This window comes from Fusarium odoratissimum (genome assembly GCF_000260195.1).
Source record: "Fusarium odoratissimum NRRL 54006 unplaced genomic scaffold supercont1.13, whole genome shotgun sequence".
Lineage (NCBI taxonomy): Eukaryota > Fungi > Ascomycota > Sordariomycetes > Hypocreales > Nectriaceae > Fusarium > Fusarium odoratissimum.
Window position 1 is genome coordinate 1016084 of NW_022158699.1, and position 16358 is coordinate 1032441.

At 48.9% G+C, this 16358-nt stretch overlaps 6 protein-coding genes and 2 non-coding genes across 8 annotated transcripts; 5 read left to right on the forward strand and 3 right to left on the reverse strand.

Moving 5' to 3' along the window:
* The first annotated feature begins 160 nt into the window (after positions 1-160).
* On the forward strand, positions 161-4267 carry FOIG_08803 (uncharacterized protein). The gene is made up of 2 exons (XM_031208870.1): positions 161-2504; positions 2559-4267. The coding sequence occupies exons 1-2, from the start codon at positions 171-173 to the stop codon at positions 2859-2861; spliced, it is 2637 nt and encodes an 878-aa protein (XP_031061876.1). The 5' UTR covers positions 161-170; the 3' UTR covers positions 2862-4267.
* FOIG_08804 (uncharacterized protein) lies at positions 2942-6491 on the reverse strand. Its single transcript, XM_031208871.1, has 5 exons — positions 6307-6491; positions 5236-6261; positions 4724-5189; positions 4371-4675; positions 2942-4320 (listed from the first exon to the last, which is right to left on the reverse strand). Exons 1-5 carry the CDS (start codon positions 6374-6376, stop codon positions 3137-3139), a joined length of 3051 nt encoding a protein of 1016 aa, XP_031061877.1. The 5' UTR covers positions 6377-6491; the 3' UTR covers positions 2942-3136.
* Positions 6492-6997: 506 nt separating this feature from the next.
* On the reverse strand, positions 6998-9139 carry FOIG_08805 (uncharacterized protein). Its single transcript, XM_031208872.1, has 4 exons — positions 8679-9139; positions 8033-8628; positions 7907-7981; positions 6998-7852 (listed from the first exon to the last, which is right to left on the reverse strand). The coding sequence occupies exons 1-4, from the start codon at positions 8740-8742 to the stop codon at positions 7142-7144; spliced, it is 1446 nt and encodes a 481-aa protein (XP_031061878.1). The 5' UTR covers positions 8743-9139; the 3' UTR covers positions 6998-7141.
* Positions 9140-9646: 507 nt separating this feature from the next.
* Positions 9647-10483, forward strand: FOIG_08806 (uncharacterized protein). The gene has a single exon (XM_031208873.1). It carries the CDS (start codon positions 9758-9760, stop codon positions 10274-10276), a length of 519 nt encoding a protein of 172 aa, XP_031061879.1. The 5' UTR covers positions 9647-9757; the 3' UTR covers positions 10277-10483.
* Positions 10484-10675: 192 nt separating this feature from the next.
* FOIG_08807 lies at positions 10676-10791 on the forward strand. Its single transcript, XR_004093435.1, has one exon. It is a non-coding gene; the product is annotated as a 5S ribosomal RNA (ribosomal RNA).
* Positions 10792-11792: 1001 nt separating this feature from the next.
* FOIG_08808 lies at positions 11793-11884 on the forward strand. Its single transcript has one exon. It is a non-coding gene; the product is annotated as a tRNA-Ala (tRNA).
* Positions 11885-12282: 398 nt separating this feature from the next.
* On the forward strand, positions 12283-13484 carry FOIG_08809 (uncharacterized protein). Its single transcript, XM_031208874.1, has one exon. It carries the CDS (start codon positions 12624-12626, stop codon positions 13254-13256), a length of 633 nt encoding a protein of 210 aa, XP_031061880.1. The 5' UTR covers positions 12283-12623; the 3' UTR covers positions 13257-13484.
* A 1220-nt stretch (positions 13485-14704) lies between these two features.
* FOIG_08810 (uncharacterized protein) lies at positions 14705-16087 on the reverse strand (the record flags this gene model as incomplete). The annotated part of the gene is made up of 1 exon (XM_031208875.1): positions 14705-16087. One exon carries the CDS (start codon positions 16085-16087, stop codon positions 14705-14707), a length of 1383 nt encoding a protein of 460 aa, XP_031061881.1.
* Between the last annotated feature and the right edge of the window lie 271 nt (positions 16088-16358).

Below are 16358 nucleotides of genomic sequence, written 5' to 3' on the forward strand. Positions count from 1 at the left end.
GATTGGAGGGTTACAATCGAGCCAACTAGACCACCAGCTAAAAGGAATCATCTGATGAAGTACAGTACATTATCGATCGCTAGCTGAAGAGTTGCCCAAATGTTATAAAGAAACCCAACCCCGATGGACTTGCAGCATAGCAGTGGTAACGCCTTTTGCTTTAATCCACCATGGCGGACCCAATCACCTCTTCAATAGAGATCGGCATCTCAGTCGTCAAAGCCGGTGCAAGTATCGCGACATGGTGGGAATTGCGCCAAAGGAACAAACGTGAAGAAGGACAGGGCTCAAGCTCGAGTGGAAGAGGCGCCGGCGTAGATGAGATCTACTTGGTCTTCGCCTCTTTGGGCCAACGTTTGATGGCGCTTGACGTGATCAATTACGATGCTTTGCCACAGGCCCTCGCAGCTGTCAAGGTTGCGATGGACATTTCCGAGGATGCTCTCACTTTTGAGTTGGAGCGTCTTGATCCCATTCTTCAGTATCTCATTGCTTGCGCCTTCATGTTCTGCGCGGCTTGTCATCCCATGCCTATCTACTACGGATATGGCTGCGGAGTTATGAACGACACAAACTGGAGCAACCCTGAGAACCCGACCTATTGGAATCTAGACATCGACCAGGCCATAGCCTATCTGAAGAGTGTCCCTCACCCTTTTCAATTGCTCAAGAAATCGCCTTCTCGCATTGGACACAGCGAACCGTACTATGAGAAGTATGACAAGAAAACTTTGAAAGCCGAGGCTGCGGTTGTTGCGGATATCTTCAAACAGATTGAGAAAGTCGGATATCCACAGCCACTACCGCCAAACGACGGAATTCGCATCAATACATGGAGTATGCCCTTTGCTACGTATGGCGGTTCAGTCATTTATGCCAACGTCGGCCACGACACTTCACCCATCATGACTTGGCAGCTGGACCCCGGGCGGTTTCTGTACGCGTGGACTATCGGCGAGCGTGCTGACCTCCGACCCGGAGAGGCAGTTTTGCTGCAGGATGAGCATATTGGGGCGTTGGCATCTTGGCTAGAGGGGTTGAATGGAGTCACTTTTAAGGTGCTTTTGGATTCAGACCTTGACTGGTCTAAAATCAAGCTCAAGTCCTCAACGAAAAAGTTTTGTATGGCACAATCTGGGAATGAGTACAATATCAGAGGTATCCCCGATGTTATTGTGCGGAATCCTGATCCGACGGCACTTTTGGCTGCAAGACTTGATACGCTTCACATGGTGTCGGTTTCGGTGCCTTTTACCACAGCGAAGGAACAAGCTACGACTCCACAAGCAACATCATGTCCTACTCCTAGCTCTCCTCAATCACCTAGAGTTTTCAGCTCTCCACCTGCATCACCACAATCACAGTCTACTATGTCCCCATCATCAATGCCAGCAAAAACGGCCCAGACCGAGTCTCACCAAAAACCCCAAGTCCAAGCGACGTTACCTTGGGTCGATCCTACGCCAATGACACAAATCAGCCCCCAGGCTTCTATACCACACAATGCTGCCTCGGATCCTTTCACTCCTCTTCCAACAGGATGGGAGTGTCGACTAACTCCGGAGGGACAGATTTATTACGTCAACCACAACGATCAAACCACGTCATGGACTAAACCTATCGCTCCCGCACTTGCTTCGCTGCCACCTGGATGGCAGGAAATGCACACACCAGATGGGAGACCCTACTACGTCGACCACAATACCCAAACTACGTCTTGGGACCGACCACCGCCTACTGAGCCAACTCTGCCGACTTATCAGTCCGTCAGTGCAAGGAAGCCTGTTTCTCTCAGTACGGCGAGTACCATGTCCAGCATGCCCACTTCTGATAAGCGCTCATCTATGAGCATGCAGTCAGAGGCTACAACAATCGTGAGCAATTCTCAACAAAGTCGTGTCAAGCTGAACAACTACTCCAACCCTTGCCCTCAAAGACCGCGACAATTGCTCAACCCTTATTTATATCCCGCACAGGGCAAGACGGCGTGCTGGGTAGTAGATGTTCCCGTTACACCCGACATTTATCAAAAGCTACCAGCTGATCAATATGAGACGTCATACATCAGACATACCGCCCTCGCAGGTCAAGCTACAGATCTCCAAAAGCTAGACTATTCACCCCGCCAAAGGGGTCGCACTGAGCTTGTCATCGGCTTGAATTTGCACAATGAGTCAACGTTTAAGCGCGAGGTCATCAATGCCCAGTTGATAAAGTCTCTCGGAAGCATCTTAGAAGTACTACGAACACACTCATTTTCGCGGGAGTTCAATGAAAGATGCAACGGCTCGCCGCTGTCTGGGATTGTTGTTTGCATTTTGATTCACCAAGATCGCATGAAAGATGTCCCATGGCTGCGCCAGACTGGCATCAGCTTCTTCTGGGATATTCCTTCTTCCGTACCTATTAGTGACAGTAAGAAGGGCAATGGCCAATTCTACGACGATGCTCACAAAGCCACCCGCAAGATCCTCGGTAAAGAAGTAAAATTAAATCTAAATGAGGTGAGAAATTCTCCATATGTATGCCGATTCAAACAAGCTAATCAAGTATCGCAGTACACGACCACCTTCCATCTACAAGACTGGGAACGAAGTCATGGACTAATGCCCGATGTCGTCTCTGGTGCAGATCCAGTACAAGTTGTGCTATGCTCGACATATCGCTCATGGACAGGATCTTACGCTGCAGACTCTTTGAAGCATGTTTGCAACTTACTCGATGCCAGATTGTGTATTTCTGTGCCAGGTGGAACGACTATTACCGGTACTTCCCTTGAGAAACAATGGCAGCTTTCACAATACAGGAGGAAACCAGCTGAGTCAGGGCAAGATGCCCATTGCGAGGAGTATATAGGATGACTGGATATGAGGCAGCAGTCAGTCGCATTAAAACTGGAAGCAAACACAGACTTGAATATAATACAGAGCAATAGAGAAAAGTTCATCCTGACACAACGGTCAACTCGTGTTATCATGACAACGTGATTCGATTTCTAATCGCTCTCTTCATACATTACATAAAATACATGCAGACATGAGTACCCAATAGAAAGGACAGTTCTACGATCATCCAACATCATGGGTATCTCCTAAAACCCAAAACGAACTGCGGAAACACCAGATCCTCCGCTCACTCATTGCTTTAGCGTCTTTGACTTCCGACTCAACTTCCACGATGACAGCTTGTTCGACCATTTGGACGCAGAGGAGTCAGATTTACTTCTCGTCGCCGGTGGCGGAACTTCCAACGAGTCTTGTCTCACGTCACCCGGTGCATTGCCCTCAAGTTCAGGCGGTTGAACGTGAAGCTCGACAAGTTTGTTTGCAAGTGAAGGACCAATTTGTGCGGTTGTTCCTGAAGTGTTTGATGCCATCGAAACATGTCCTTCTTTTGCGCCGACTTCAGTTGAATCGAGCTCAAGAAGTGGTAGCCGATCAGACTTCTCGTCTGACTTTGGTAATTGCGAGTAGTCGACATCATCGCCAGGCAGCTCTGATATTGTGGGTGCGGCATCCATCTCGACAGGTCCTCCTGGCTGCAAGTCCAGACCGACACTAGAAGGGCTTCGCAGAGAAGTGTAGTCTGGTGGGTTGCCAAAACGATTGCTATAGATGATCTCTTCAATAGATGATCTCAGCTTGTTGAACTTGAAGCCAATGTTGACCTTCTTCAGTGGAATGAGATGGTCCAGTTCATCGTGAACTTGCTGCTGTAATCGCTTCTCTTTCCCATTGAACGTCGTTATTGTTGTCTTCGAGTAGTATTTCGCTGCATCTTCGATCTGCTTGATAGAAACATATTTTCCATCGTATCTAAACGACCGCTCGAGGATAAGAATCATATCGCACGAGCACTTGAGCAACATCCTCGCTGTAGGAGGAAGTCCCAAAAGACAGCCCGCCGCACCAACAATGATACCAATTCCCATAGTCGGGACCGCAGCACCAACCGAAATAGCACTAACAGCCGCAAACTGCGACAGAGAAACCCGGAGGTACTGCTTAAAGTTGCTCATGACGATATCCGACATGATCTGCTCGATCTCTGCTGGCGCAGCTTTGGGAAAGCCGAAGCATTGGAGTACGTGCTCGCAGATGAGGCGTGAGACGGTCGGTGTTCCGACCAACCCTGTGCAGGGGAGGGGAACGGCGGCAGTGCGGATTGCATGGGTTCCTAGTCTCATACACTCTGTTATCGCTGAGTTGATCTTCTGTTCAACATCAACGACTTGAGCGGCAACACAGAAGAGACGTACGCGTTCGTCGACGATCAGGCCGAGGGTTTGTGAGAGTAGGTCTTTGACACCGGCGTCGTCATCTATTACAGTTAGCGCCCTCTCATAACTCTTACAACTGGATGCTACTCACTCTTTGAAAGACAGCAGAAGCCGTCAGCTTTGTAGTGCTCGATCTGCGAAAGCTGGTTCCTCAGCTTGGCGAACTGTTCCTCGGCAACGGCATTGGCTTTCTCTTCAGCGAGTCGCTTGGCTTCTTTGTAATCGTCTGTCTTCTCCATGAGTTCTTCTAAGTACTGCATTTTTCGATAGCCAGTGAGTTTGTCCTTCTTTGTTCCAACCACGAAAACGGGGACTTGGTGGGAGTATTGGGCGATGGTGGCAAAGGTTCGCTTATCGGCTTCTTCGATACGTGCCACGTCGGCGTCGACACAGAACCTAAGATCGCGTTAACTTAATGTTCGTTGATAAAGGAGAGTATCTGACCAAATGACGTGAAGAGCTTCGGCAGGGTCTTCCTGAAAAGCTCTGTGCCGAAGGAACTTCGCGATCAATTCAAGCTCAGTATCACTACCGGCCTGCCAACCCCTTGAGTCATGGATCAAGAGTCCAGGATGCTTGGGGGATTCAAAAGCGACGTTGATGTCATGGACTCCCTGATCATATGAAAGAGACTCATCCGTCATCTCAACACCAAAGACCTTGTTGATCAATGTCGATTTGCCAACGCCAGTCTTGCCGCATACTAGAATTCGGAAGGCTTTGACGCCGCTTGCTTCGAGCTGCATCCCTTGAAGCCATGGAGCTAACCCATCTTCTGCGGCAACAAGGTAAGAGTCTTGAAAGTCTGAGATTGGCTTCTTGAGGGGTTGGAAATTCTTTAGGTCGTTATATCTGGGGTATCTATCAAGAATGCAGAAAAGGGAGGGATGAATCATGTTTCCATACGGTCCTAGATTTGTTAGTTGGGTACAGATTGGCAAACTCGGAGTACCTACCAACGTCACACCATCCTTTCAAGCTTCCATCTGCAGCAAAAACTTTCCGGTTTGCTGCATGTTTGTAGCAATCCGTATCAAGTTTGATGGAGTGGGTCTCGACGCCGCCTGCCGATTTCTTTGCATGCATACTCTGAAGATCAAACATGCTTGTTCGAAGGCCATTGGTGTATTGGAGCCGCCATTCGATCTCTTCTGATCCGTCCAAGGGCGGAAGGTTGCCAGCGTATTGCGGGAAGATTAAAGCCATGGGATTATCGCTAGCCTTTGAGTCGCCCATATTGTTGACACGGAGGCCAGAGTAGATGCTCTCCAAAACCATCCACTGTAGCGGGTAGAGTGAAAGACCGTCGTGAGCCGTTCCGCCGATCATATCTTCGTGTGTACCGAGGAACCATGCTTGGGTAAGTGACCTGTGTGTCATGTCCGCATCGTCAGGAATGTTGACCACTTCCGGTGCCTTATTGGACCTGTTCTCATTGATAGCCAGCGCATGGCGAAGAGTTTCGATAGAAGGGTTGAACGAGATGTCGTAGGATGTCTTTGAGTTATGAATGATGGTGTCAAAAAGACCAACAAACGGTATCCGAGGAGGATCTTGCGCTTCATTCTTGATCTTCTGCAGTAGTACGGGGCCTCGCTTGAAATCATCCTCAAGTTGAGCCTTGATCAGGCCAAGAGCTGTATCAAACAGATCATCGAAACTTTGCGTTGTTGGCAGGCCCATTCGATGCACGATGCCAGCAACTGCGCGAGCGATGAAGGCTCCGTGCCCAGAACCGTACAACCAGAGCTCATCTTCTGGCCGCTCAAGCGTGAGACAGATGTCCCTGACAATGGTCTTGATGAGGTTTGTCGAGTCATCACTTGTCGTGCTCCGTGATCGGAACATGTCGGTCAACTTGACAACATTGCTGGGTGCAACATAATACTTGGGAATCTGCGCAACAGAAACCCCATTCGACTCAACTAGCCCATCGTGTACTAATTGATTGATCCTCTGAATCGTTGAAGGGTTCGTCTCCTCTGTCATCCATCAGCAACAATCCTGGCGCCAAGGCAAATGCTCACTCTTGGTTTCCCGAGCCTCAACTCCGTCTACCAACACCACGAGTCGCTTAATAGGTCTCTTTTCCGACATTTTCGTAACTCAGCGTCTACACGCGCGCCTGCATCTGGAAAGAAGGGAATAAAGTTATTATAATAACGCCAGGTCAGCCGAAAAGAGAGAAATTGGCCGTGAAATTAAATTGGGCGGGGAACGCCCGCTGACCTCAACATGGGCGCTCCATTGGACTGTTTCGGGCCATAAGCGCGATTTCCAAATGTGTATAAGATAGCTGGGCGTAAGCAAGGCTGCATATCAGCCTTGTAGGATCAGTGGATCTTGAGGTTAGTGAAACCAGTCAAACACGCTGGTTAATCAGTACCAGACCTCCGTCTCCGACGGAGTTGCCTTGGCTGGGGGGCTAAGCCTGCCATATTTCCGAACGAGATGGCCTGCTTCGTTGATCTTTTTTGTGGTGTGGTGTAGCCTAGGGCTGAGCATTTGCTGTGTTGTGCATCGCCACGCAAAGGGGGAAATAGATTGACGACATTACAGGGGTCATGTCAGGTTTGGCGATACAGCCACATACGTCGATGTTGTTTGGGGGGCAATCAGCAGAGCCGCATGCTTTGAAATGTCATGTTTCCTGTAACCAATCAATTGGTGTCGATATGGCAAAGGCGCGTAGATATCCAAGCGCGCCAGTTGAGCAATCGACGCAACCCCAGAGCCAGGCCAGCGGATAATTACCAAGCACCATGTCAGCTCAACGGTACAATGCGCAACAACGCTCGCTTTTATCATCATCGGGATGTTTCATGTAGTATTTTTCTCATCCCGCCATCGATACGATTATCATTAATACAAAAAGCCATACCGGCCTTGATCCAGACTAGTCTCATCCCAATGCCTCATCCTCCCCAACTCAAAGCCATACGAATCCGCAACAACCGAGTTCATTATGACTCTAACATTACGGAGGTCCTCCTCACTATTCTGCACGCAGAACCATGCTATTTGAAGTGGATACACTAACAGCAAGGCGTAGCTCGCCGAAGCTTGACCACGAAGTGCCCAGTTTGCGAAGCGACAAATCTCCAGGGCCAAGAACTTGTTTTTCGAGTTTTGATCGATATTGCTTGTCGCCTCCATACTGCTCTCCGGAAAGAGTGAGATGCCCAGGTATTCGCAAGGCTGGACAAGACATAAAAGCATGGCGTAGCTGATTGCGAGAGCGACACATTCCATGGGGTCATCCGGAAGGGGGATGCCACTGTGCTCTCTCATGGTTGGATCAGTGGTACATACCCATGGCATGTCGCGGTACCATTCATGCAGTTTGTCGATGAGCGATTGTGTCCTGTTCCGCAGAACTTCAACTGCAACAGGGTCCGTCACACTCGCCTTCCGTATATTGTCGTAATCCGCAATGATCCCAGGCGGCTGAGCGAAGATGTCGTACAGGATATCGATCTTATCTGGAGTTTCACCTTCCGGGAGGCATCTTGTGCTCTCCCATTGCGGCTGGTCGAGGAAACAATGGCGGCGTTGATGACCGGCGGAGAGAGTCTGCATCCAGTCAGTGACTCCTTACTAATGTTCCGTGAGGTGATAAAAACTGACAATGTAGTACCGTGCCGCTTGTAGTATTTGCCTTTCTGCTGGCGTTCTCCACGGTTTTGGGCCTCGCGCTTGCATCTAGGAGTCCGGGTGAGCAAAAGGTCAAAGTTTCGCCGTGAAAGGACTTACCAATCTCCCTAGACCATCATAATGAAGGAGCCAAGCAGTCGGTTGAGAAAACACGACGTTTTCGTACACACAAAGACACATGATACTCATTAGGGTGCCCATTTCGGTATTTGAGTTGCTGATGTCCGTCCGGAGCTGAGTCAGTGCATGAGAGTACAGCCGTAGCCCTTGTTCACAGGCATTTCTATCCCGGTTCGTTCTTCCAAAGTACATCGCGGCCAATGCCTGTACGCATGATTGATGTAGTTCCGAGTGCTGGCCCGTCAGTAGTTCTGAAAGTATTCCTGGACCCAGTCCTGGCCCGCAGCGCAAGTCTTCTGGTGATAGCTTTGACAAAGTGTAGGGGAAGAACAGAGTATTCTTCTGCGGTACTAGGCTGACTATTTGAGGCTTGGGATTCCTTGGGCATTTTGTTGAAGCTATGCCATTGGCGAGACGACTGCGTTGTGATATCGCAGATTTCGAAACAGGCTGAGAAGGACAAGCAGTAGTCGAAGCGAACCGAGCCCCCTCGTCGACAAACTTTAGTTGACTATGATACCCCGAACAGGTAAGACCTGCATTTTTGCATCGTTGGCAATAGGGTTGCTGCTCATCTATCAATAGTCAGTTCCATCGAACCACTCAACTCTCGACACCGACATACCGCATTTAACCTTGCGCTCAACACAAGTGCCGCACCGTTTTATACGTCTTCCGTGTCGAGTCATGTGGAGACGCGTAACAAATGAAACAGAGTATATAAAATATTAATAAACAGGAATAGAAAACAGGCTAGATCGGAACCAAAACCACAGTGTCGGGTTCGTAGGGCTGTGAAAGACAAAGCTTGGCTGCAGGAAGGGTAAAGGTTGGACGGGGGCAAGGTGTTGAAATACCCCGTAGGGAAAGCGATCAGACGCTAGGACGCCATGCTACGGATGCAGTTAGTTTGGGGGGGAAGTGGCTTCTGAACGCGTGGAGCTATTGAGGGATTCGCTTGACGATGTGGAGGTTCTAGAACTGTAGGGGCAAACAGCCACTGACAAATCTCAATTGGCACGTCGTTTTCTCAGCTGAATCATCGTAGGGTATCCGAGAGTGCCAACATCCCATTAAAGATCTTGTTGCAATGTCGATCAACAGCCATAACGTCGGGGTAATCAGGACCCTTTATTGCTCTTCAGGGACTTTTGACAATCACTTAGCTCCCAAGAGTTTGAGACATTTACGTCACGATACCTGTCGCTTACCCTTCTGAGCATGCCGAGCTGGCCTCTGTTAAGGTTTGCTCCATTGAAGGATCGCAGGGGTGTCTCCCTGAAATACCATATATGGCTAGATTCATCGTTGGGGGGATACCGGCTGGCAGATGCCGGGACTTGTCTCAGCTTGGTGTCCAGAAAGGTCAATTCGTCTGTAGCTTTGACTTGAACAAAGTAAAAGCGTTACATCATAAGATTTTAAGACGAGAATCATCATCGAAAGTGTAAATACGAATTCCTTGGTTCAGACAAATCCACGATTATGCGGGGCGACGACACTGAGTTCCTCTGATTGGAACATTGCTGACAAAATGGCCTCAAGCCACAAGCCTCAAACCAGGATCCAAGCGTATATAAGTAACGATGGCTTCCGCATTTTGAAGATGACAAATTCAGCATACCGAAGTTCTCGAGCAGCGTTGAGCATTCCACTCTGAGTCCAATTGAAGCACCATCTGTCACCTCTTTATCAAAATCCATCATGCTTCTCTCTTCGATTAGCCTCGCATGCTTGTTCCAAGGCATCCTAGCACTGACAACGACCATTACTGGTGAAAACAACCAGAACTGTCCTGGTGTTCTCAATAATCCCTCCAATAACAAAGCGTATTGCTGCGTTGGCGGCAAGCTCGACCTGAGCACCTGTGAAGGATGGCCAATCTGCACAGGCAGTTCTTGGGAACCCAAATCAATGAGCTGCTACACCACCATTCCTGTCTCGGCATCAGACTATGACTCGCGAGTCAAGAGTGCAAGCTCGAGGTACCTGAATGGTGTAGAGGCATCGGCTACTGACGATGCGTCGTCCGCAACTTCAACTGGTGATAGCGCCAAAGACACGGCTTCCAAGACAACCGTCAGGGGAAGTGCTGAACAGACGACTTCGGAAACGATCTCTGCGGCGAGTTCTTCTCAGACGGGCAATGATTCGAACATGAAGACGCCGGGTTCCGTCGGTGGGCTGTTAGGGGGTATCATGGCAATGTGGATGGTCCTGTGAAGCGCTTGAATTAGCAAGAAGTCTGACATATCTGCGATAGCAAGTTTGAGGAGCTATAGGATCGAGTAGCCGTTTAATAGTGCTTGGGCAAATTCATAACCAGTTGTGACAGCTGAGCGTCACCGATTGCTGAGGTTCTTTGACCAGACTAGGCACATGCAAGTATTTCGAGTCAATATCAAATTATTTGCTTGTTTTAAAAACGATCCAAGGCCTTGTCAGTGCACATTCCAACCTTAACTTGCCTGGCGAACTCGAAAAGACTTTACTTTGTGTTAATGTTGCTTAGTAGTTTATTACCCAGTGGAGCCCCACCTCCTCGTCCTCCTCTCCACCGTCTTTGGCAAACAACCACGTAGGCACCAACTTGAGCCCCATTCACGATGCCTTCAACCACATACGACCATACCTGCGGTAAAGTACGGGATCCCGTCTGCTCTCCCCTAGTCAAGCCCGCAAGGGGCGGATTAGTAGTTGGGTCGGAGACGACCAGCGAATACCTGCTGTTGTATGTTTTTTTTTCTGTTGAATAGGGAGTAAAAGACATGTACCTCTACTGAAATTTCATTCTCGACATGAGTCATTTTAGTATCAACCATAGTCGTCACAGAGAGGCCGCACTGAGAATGGAGATTTTGTTTTGGTCTTTAGGAACTAAGGTGCTAGTTACAGGATTATTAAACCCCAAGCCTTCTTTGCAGATGATATGCAATAAGATTCATCCATTACCAAGGATCCCTCCAAGCAGTAACCATCCTATCGTCCCTATGAGCCATCTCAACAATGGCTTGCTTCGACAAACCGCCCTCTAATTACACCTAGGCCCTGACGCGGAGCTCGTAAGGGGTCTCGCCGTGAGTCTGTTTGAGGACTCTGTCCACCACAATTCAGGAACATGCACGAGCAAGTTTCTCAATGGCACAATACGAAGTTACGAATAGTACATTTCAACTGACTTTGAGCCTGTTATGGGCCATTGAGTGTAGATTCCGACTTCTAAAGACACTTCAGAATATTTGTATTTACATGGTCTTTGTGCCTTAAAGCTGTGCTTGAAGATTACTGTCAGTGTTGATCAAGCTGTTGATAACACTCGGCAACTTCGTTTTCAGGGAGCAAAGTCGCCCACACATGCCCCCACTAGACCCATCTCAGAGACCCTTCTCTGTGTATCGTGGAAGATCAGAGACGATTTGAGGAAGCCCCTTGCTATTGCTGGCGCCGGAGGAGGCACGCAAGTAGAACTACACAACTGTGGATCTGTGACCGCGGAAAGGAGCACATGATTATTGGCGTAATTATTGAGAGTATCTACTTGGTGCAGACGAGGGGCTACGCGGCTTAGGATTGTATATCTCAAGGTGCATTTTTTAATCTGTTGTCTTGATATATGGTTATCTGGATGAGATATTGTCAATCATTACGGCGAACTACTATGGACCTGCTGTAAAGCTTGGGCCCACCAATGTCAGCAGCACGATGTAGACGCTGGTTGAGGCCATTTCATCATCCATTCGGGCGAATGGTTTAGTGGTATAATACTCCCTTAGCATGTTCTCTACGAGCGTTATTTGGGAGTGGTCCAGGGTTCGATTCCCTGTTCGTCCAACGTTGGTGGTTTGATTCCACCATTATCCACATTTTTTGCCGTCCATTGCTTGTGACTGGATGTCTTTTTGCGCGTCTCACCTACCCGGGACATCAATTGATGGCTAGAGGGATTAGGTGCCAGACTCTCAATTGTTTGTAACCTTATTTATTAACAGTTCGGTATTGAGTGCTTTGTAATATTTTTCCCGTTTCAGAGCGAATTAATCGGTGACCTTCAGCGTGTCATTGGGTTTCAGACACAAATTCACGTGTTATCAATGGACATTTCAGGCGCATTTACAGTTGGCGGGGCGTCCCCCTCCCAACCACCAGCCTTGGACCCCACAGAAGAAGAATCACGAACTTGTCATGGAATTTATCGATGCCAAGCGCGCAAATGTTTCAACAGCACGAATTCATCGAGCATTTGTCTTAAATATGCTGTGCAACCCCAAGGAACGAAGATAATACCAGTGCCCTTCATTCTCAGCCCCCGCTGAAATTGGCTGCTACGTGACCCACAAAAGGGACAGCTGTTCTCATTCGTCAAATGTAGGGGGGACCTTGCACAAGCCAGGCTGTCACTAATCATCTTTGGTCATCTCTCGTCTCCAGATCAGATCCAATACATACATCCAACATCCACCACCATCAGCCTTGTCCCTGTACCCGCCTCACTTTTTCATTCACTCGTTTGTCCCTCTCTCTCATGACTACGTAATAGGCCCCCTCTCTTTGTCCCCAGGGCCATCGCACCATGGTCCGCGCCCTCAATCTCCGCCTCGCCCTTCAGGCAACAGCTATCAAGGTCTCAGCAAACCTGGTCACCCAGATCATTATTCACTACAGAACACCAGGCGTATCGACTTTTGATGCTCAGCAGGTACTGGAGTTTGCTATCTATGGGTTCATAGGCTCTCAGGTCGGCAACGTCATCCAATTCATTCTGGAGGACTGCTTCCCCACTGGACACGCAATCAGGGCGAACGAAATCCTGCCGCAGGTTCAGGCGGACGTAAAGCAGGTTGAGGAGAAGAAGGATGATGATACGAGAGGAACGACTAGGAGATGGTTCAATATCAGTCCGGATCTTATTTGGCGCAACGTTTTGGCGAAGCTGATTCTTGATCAAACAATTGGTCTTGCCATCAGCGGGTCCGTCTTTCTCATCTGCACAAACATCGCACGTGTTTCACACCCCTTCCTCGTTCTGGAAGTAATCCGTAATCGACTTTGGCCACTTATCAAAGCTGGCTGGCATATCTGGCCATTAGTCGCCATCTGCAACTTCCTATGGGTTCCCGTGCGCTCTCGAGTTTTGGTGGCAGTTTGTGTTGGGTTCGGCTGGAGTATCTTCTTGAGCGTCTTTGCCATGCGGAAAGGGCATTGATGGGGATAGTTAAGACTGGGTATTTTTGGTCTTTTCGCTAACGAATGGGCGTGGTTTAGAGGAATTCCCCTACGGAGCACTTTTCTTATATCCTGGAGTTAGAGTTGTAAAGTTATATGGGATTTAAATATAGGCCTCAGCTTTCTTGCATTATGAGTTTCGAATAATAAAGACTTTCCCTCTCAAGGACTTAATTAGAAGTAAAATATTTAATCACTAGATTCTCGGGTCCTATCGAGCTAATATCGAGACAAGGCCAGTATGCTGTCCATGGATGCCATGATGCTGACTGAGTAAACGCCACGGCGGTTGCGGTGCAACATTGTCCAATAGTAAAAGATTCAATAAAAAAGTCAAAATATCCTCCAAGCTGACTGACTTGAAACAGACCAGGTGGTTATATGGAGCATTGCTGCTAGTCCTTCCTGCTTGTGACATCGAAAACGCCCCAACTATTCAGCTTATGCAGCTAAGACACGGCCTGCCTTTGAACTCCAGACTAGAATGTGGCGCATCCGATAGAAGCCTCACTGAACAAGTCGACCGCCTTTTACCAACAAGACTCGCTCCTCGAGATCGGGATGACTTGGCCGCGGATACGAGATGTGATGGCTGGGCCATGACTTGGTCGAGACCCTGTGCATCGTCAGGTGCCAAGTAAAATGAGGCTGTGAGAGGCGAGAATCGGCTCTGGGCAAAAGGTCCATGCAAGACGGGAAACGATGGTGTTGGTGAAACTACGGCTGGCGAGAAAGATACGGAAAGCGACCAGTACAAAGCTTTTGGTGGATAGCAACAGAGCCTCATTCGCGTGACCGAGGGAATGGGATGAAAGGGGTGTGGAGGCTTGGCTGTCAGACTGCAGATAATCCTGGTCGTGGTGTGTGCTAGCACAGCCTGATCTGGATAGCACCTTACAGCCAAGCTTGACGGTTACCCGTGTTCTTGGCTAGAAGAGATGCGTTGTGTCGTGATACAAAACGTATGTCCGCCTTTCGTAACGGTTATCTCGTTTTTGTTTCCCAGCCTGGTGCCTTTGACATGAAATATGTAAGTGCAATTAGCCCAACGCCTTCTCCTCAGCACAGGTCGAGACTCAGCTTCGTGATTTGTATGTAGGTTGCGTCACCTTGTACCACCTGCACGGCCCCCCCCATCAGGTAGATTTCTTGCGAGTGGCTGGCGGTTGGAAGTTTCGGAGCGGGGAAGAATGCGTGCAGATTCACTTGGCCTGCAAGTAATCCCATTCTTACTGCTGGCCATCGGATCCAGATCTGAGTTGATTGGAACATGTACGATGTTGCTCCGAGAAGCCAGCACGCTGGCAACACATTGATAACTTGATCATCATGTCACCATGCATCACTGTTCTCTCTTTGAGTTAAAAGTCGAAATGAAGTCGACCCCCGAACAGGTTAATCTATTACTACTTCAAGATTCAAGACTCATTATTTCCTTTGCTCTCCTGCGCCAGCTCCTATATTGATTCGTCCGAACCCTTCGAAGGGAGGATCGCCTTGAGGTTCATTGGTGATGAAGTTTTCAGCACTCACGAGGCAAGCATCGCTATATATACCGGACGAGATCGCCGCTCTCGCTAGATTCACAGACCAATCAAGACACAAAATATTCTCATCATCTAGCAACCGCGCCGGTGGTGCATATTCGACGCCGATGCCGACGTGCCGACGCTCATCTATTCCGTGGTAGATGCCATACTGATAGAGCCTGTTGGCTAGCGTCACCTGCGCATTCATATCCTCTTCTGTATCTGCAGAATCTTGCAGCCAAAACTCGGGACATAGCAAGATATCGCTCCGGTAAACAAGAGACACAAAGTCCACAAGGCCATATACAGGTCTGCAAGTCCTGATGGAACTATGAGGTCTCAATACCCAATTGCTGAGGCAGTAGATACTCATGATGCCGGATGATGCGTAAAAGCTCTTGGCATGAATATGAGCGCTGTAATGGCCATTTTCGGCCTCGCTGAAGTCGAAGATCCGGGCTACTACAAGGTAAACAGAGTTACTAAGTGTGGCCAAGACAGCACCAAGAATGATCTTTGGGTGGCCGAGCTCGATGGCTTGAGCTATGCAGCCAATAACATTGGGAGTGAGGTAATCCAGGAGCATGCTGTTCGCCGCAGTGGCCCCTTTCAAAGTCTCGTGTCCTGGCCCAAATATCCAGTGGTGATCCTCCTCAGACAGAGGACTTGCCATGTTCTGGATTGGGATCATCGTACGCGTATAAACATCTGCAGCTAGAAATGTCTGATGGAACAATCCGTACGCCAACGCGGGAAGCAGTGAGAAGGCGATGGCGCGTTGCAAAGTGCCCAAAAGCATTGAAGTGAGCCTGAATGGTTGGAAGATCAGGCTCATGGCCCAAGCATAGGCCGCGACGACCAAAAGCACGAGGCCCATGGTCGTGGTAAAGATGATATACCAATCGACCAAGTACATATTCCAAATACGATCAATATCAGTTCCGTAAGAATCCTCTTCAAGATCAGAGGAATGGTGAGCTTCCCGTCGAGTAGGTTGCTCGGCTCCAAATGGGCCGTTCCTGGGGAGGAATCTCACGCCGTGAGTGATATTGTTGGTCTCTTCTTGCTTCCAGTACCCCAGACGAAGAACAAGGCCATCACTTGGCCATGTCCTCACGTGATAAGCCACAGGGCTGCTCATTAGATAGAGATGCATTGTCTTGGGCATTATCAAGCGCTCATGAACGTTGTCGGAGACTTGGCGGGCGTTACCGGGACCCTCAAAATGAGGTTGACCACCATGGTCCCTGCCAGTCATACTGCGAAGTGGGAAGCCATCCATTGTATGGAAACGTTATCTGGGCAAGTTGAAAAGGGAATGCAGAGATTTGCGGCTTCTCTATCATCTATATAAATGCTTGACGAAAAGGGGCGAGAAGGAAGGTTGGGCTGGTGTTGGGTAGCTTCCAAGTTATGGATGCCATGGTGCTGACTGAGTAAACGCCACGGCGGTTGCGGTGCAATATTGTCCAATTATTATTCCAGGACTCAGAGCCTGGTATGCGTATCTTTTGAACTTTTAGAGAATGTTCTTGGCACCTTGGGCGCCGTCT

Excerpts from the sequence above, each read along its gene's own strand:
- FOIG_08805 (XM_031208872.1), bottom strand. The coding sequence starts at position 8,742 with ATGACTCGACACGGAAGACGTATAAAACGGTGCGGCACTTGTGTTGAG. Across the intron at positions 7,982-8,032 it reads ATGATGGTCTAGGGAGATTG|ATGCAAGCGCGAGGCCCAAA; the intron begins GTAAGTCCTTTC and ends CCGGACTCCTAG. Across the intron at positions 7,853-7,906 it reads AAGCGGCACGGTACTACATT|ACTCTCTCCGCCGGTCATCA; the intron begins GTCAGTTTTTAT and ends GACTGGATGCAG.
- FOIG_08804 (XM_031208871.1), bottom strand. The coding sequence starts at position 6,376 with ATGTCGGAAAAGAGACCTATTAAGCGACTCGTGGTGTTGGTAGACGGA. Across the intron at positions 4,676-4,723 it reads GAAGCTCTTCACGTCATTTG|GTTCTGTGTCGACGCCGACG; the intron begins GTCAGATACTCT and ends ACGCGATCTTAG. Across the intron at positions 4,321-4,370 it reads CTTCTGCTGTCTTTCAAAGA|ATGACGACGCCGGTGTCAAA; the intron begins GTGAGTAGCATC and ends TAACTGTAATAG.
- FOIG_08809 (XM_031208874.1), top strand. The coding sequence starts at position 12,624 with ATGGTCCGCGCCCTCAATCTCCGCCTCGCCCTTCAGGCAACAGCTATC.
- FOIG_08803 (XM_031208870.1), top strand. The coding sequence starts at position 171 with ATGGCGGACCCAATCACCTCTTCAATAGAGATCGGCATCTCAGTCGTC. Across the intron at positions 2,505-2,558 it reads TAAAATTAAATCTAAATGAG|TACACGACCACCTTCCATCT; the intron begins GTGAGAAATTCT and ends CAAGTATCGCAG.
- FOIG_08806 (XM_031208873.1), top strand. The coding sequence starts at position 9,758 with ATGCTTCTCTCTTCGATTAGCCTCGCATGCTTGTTCCAAGGCATCCTA.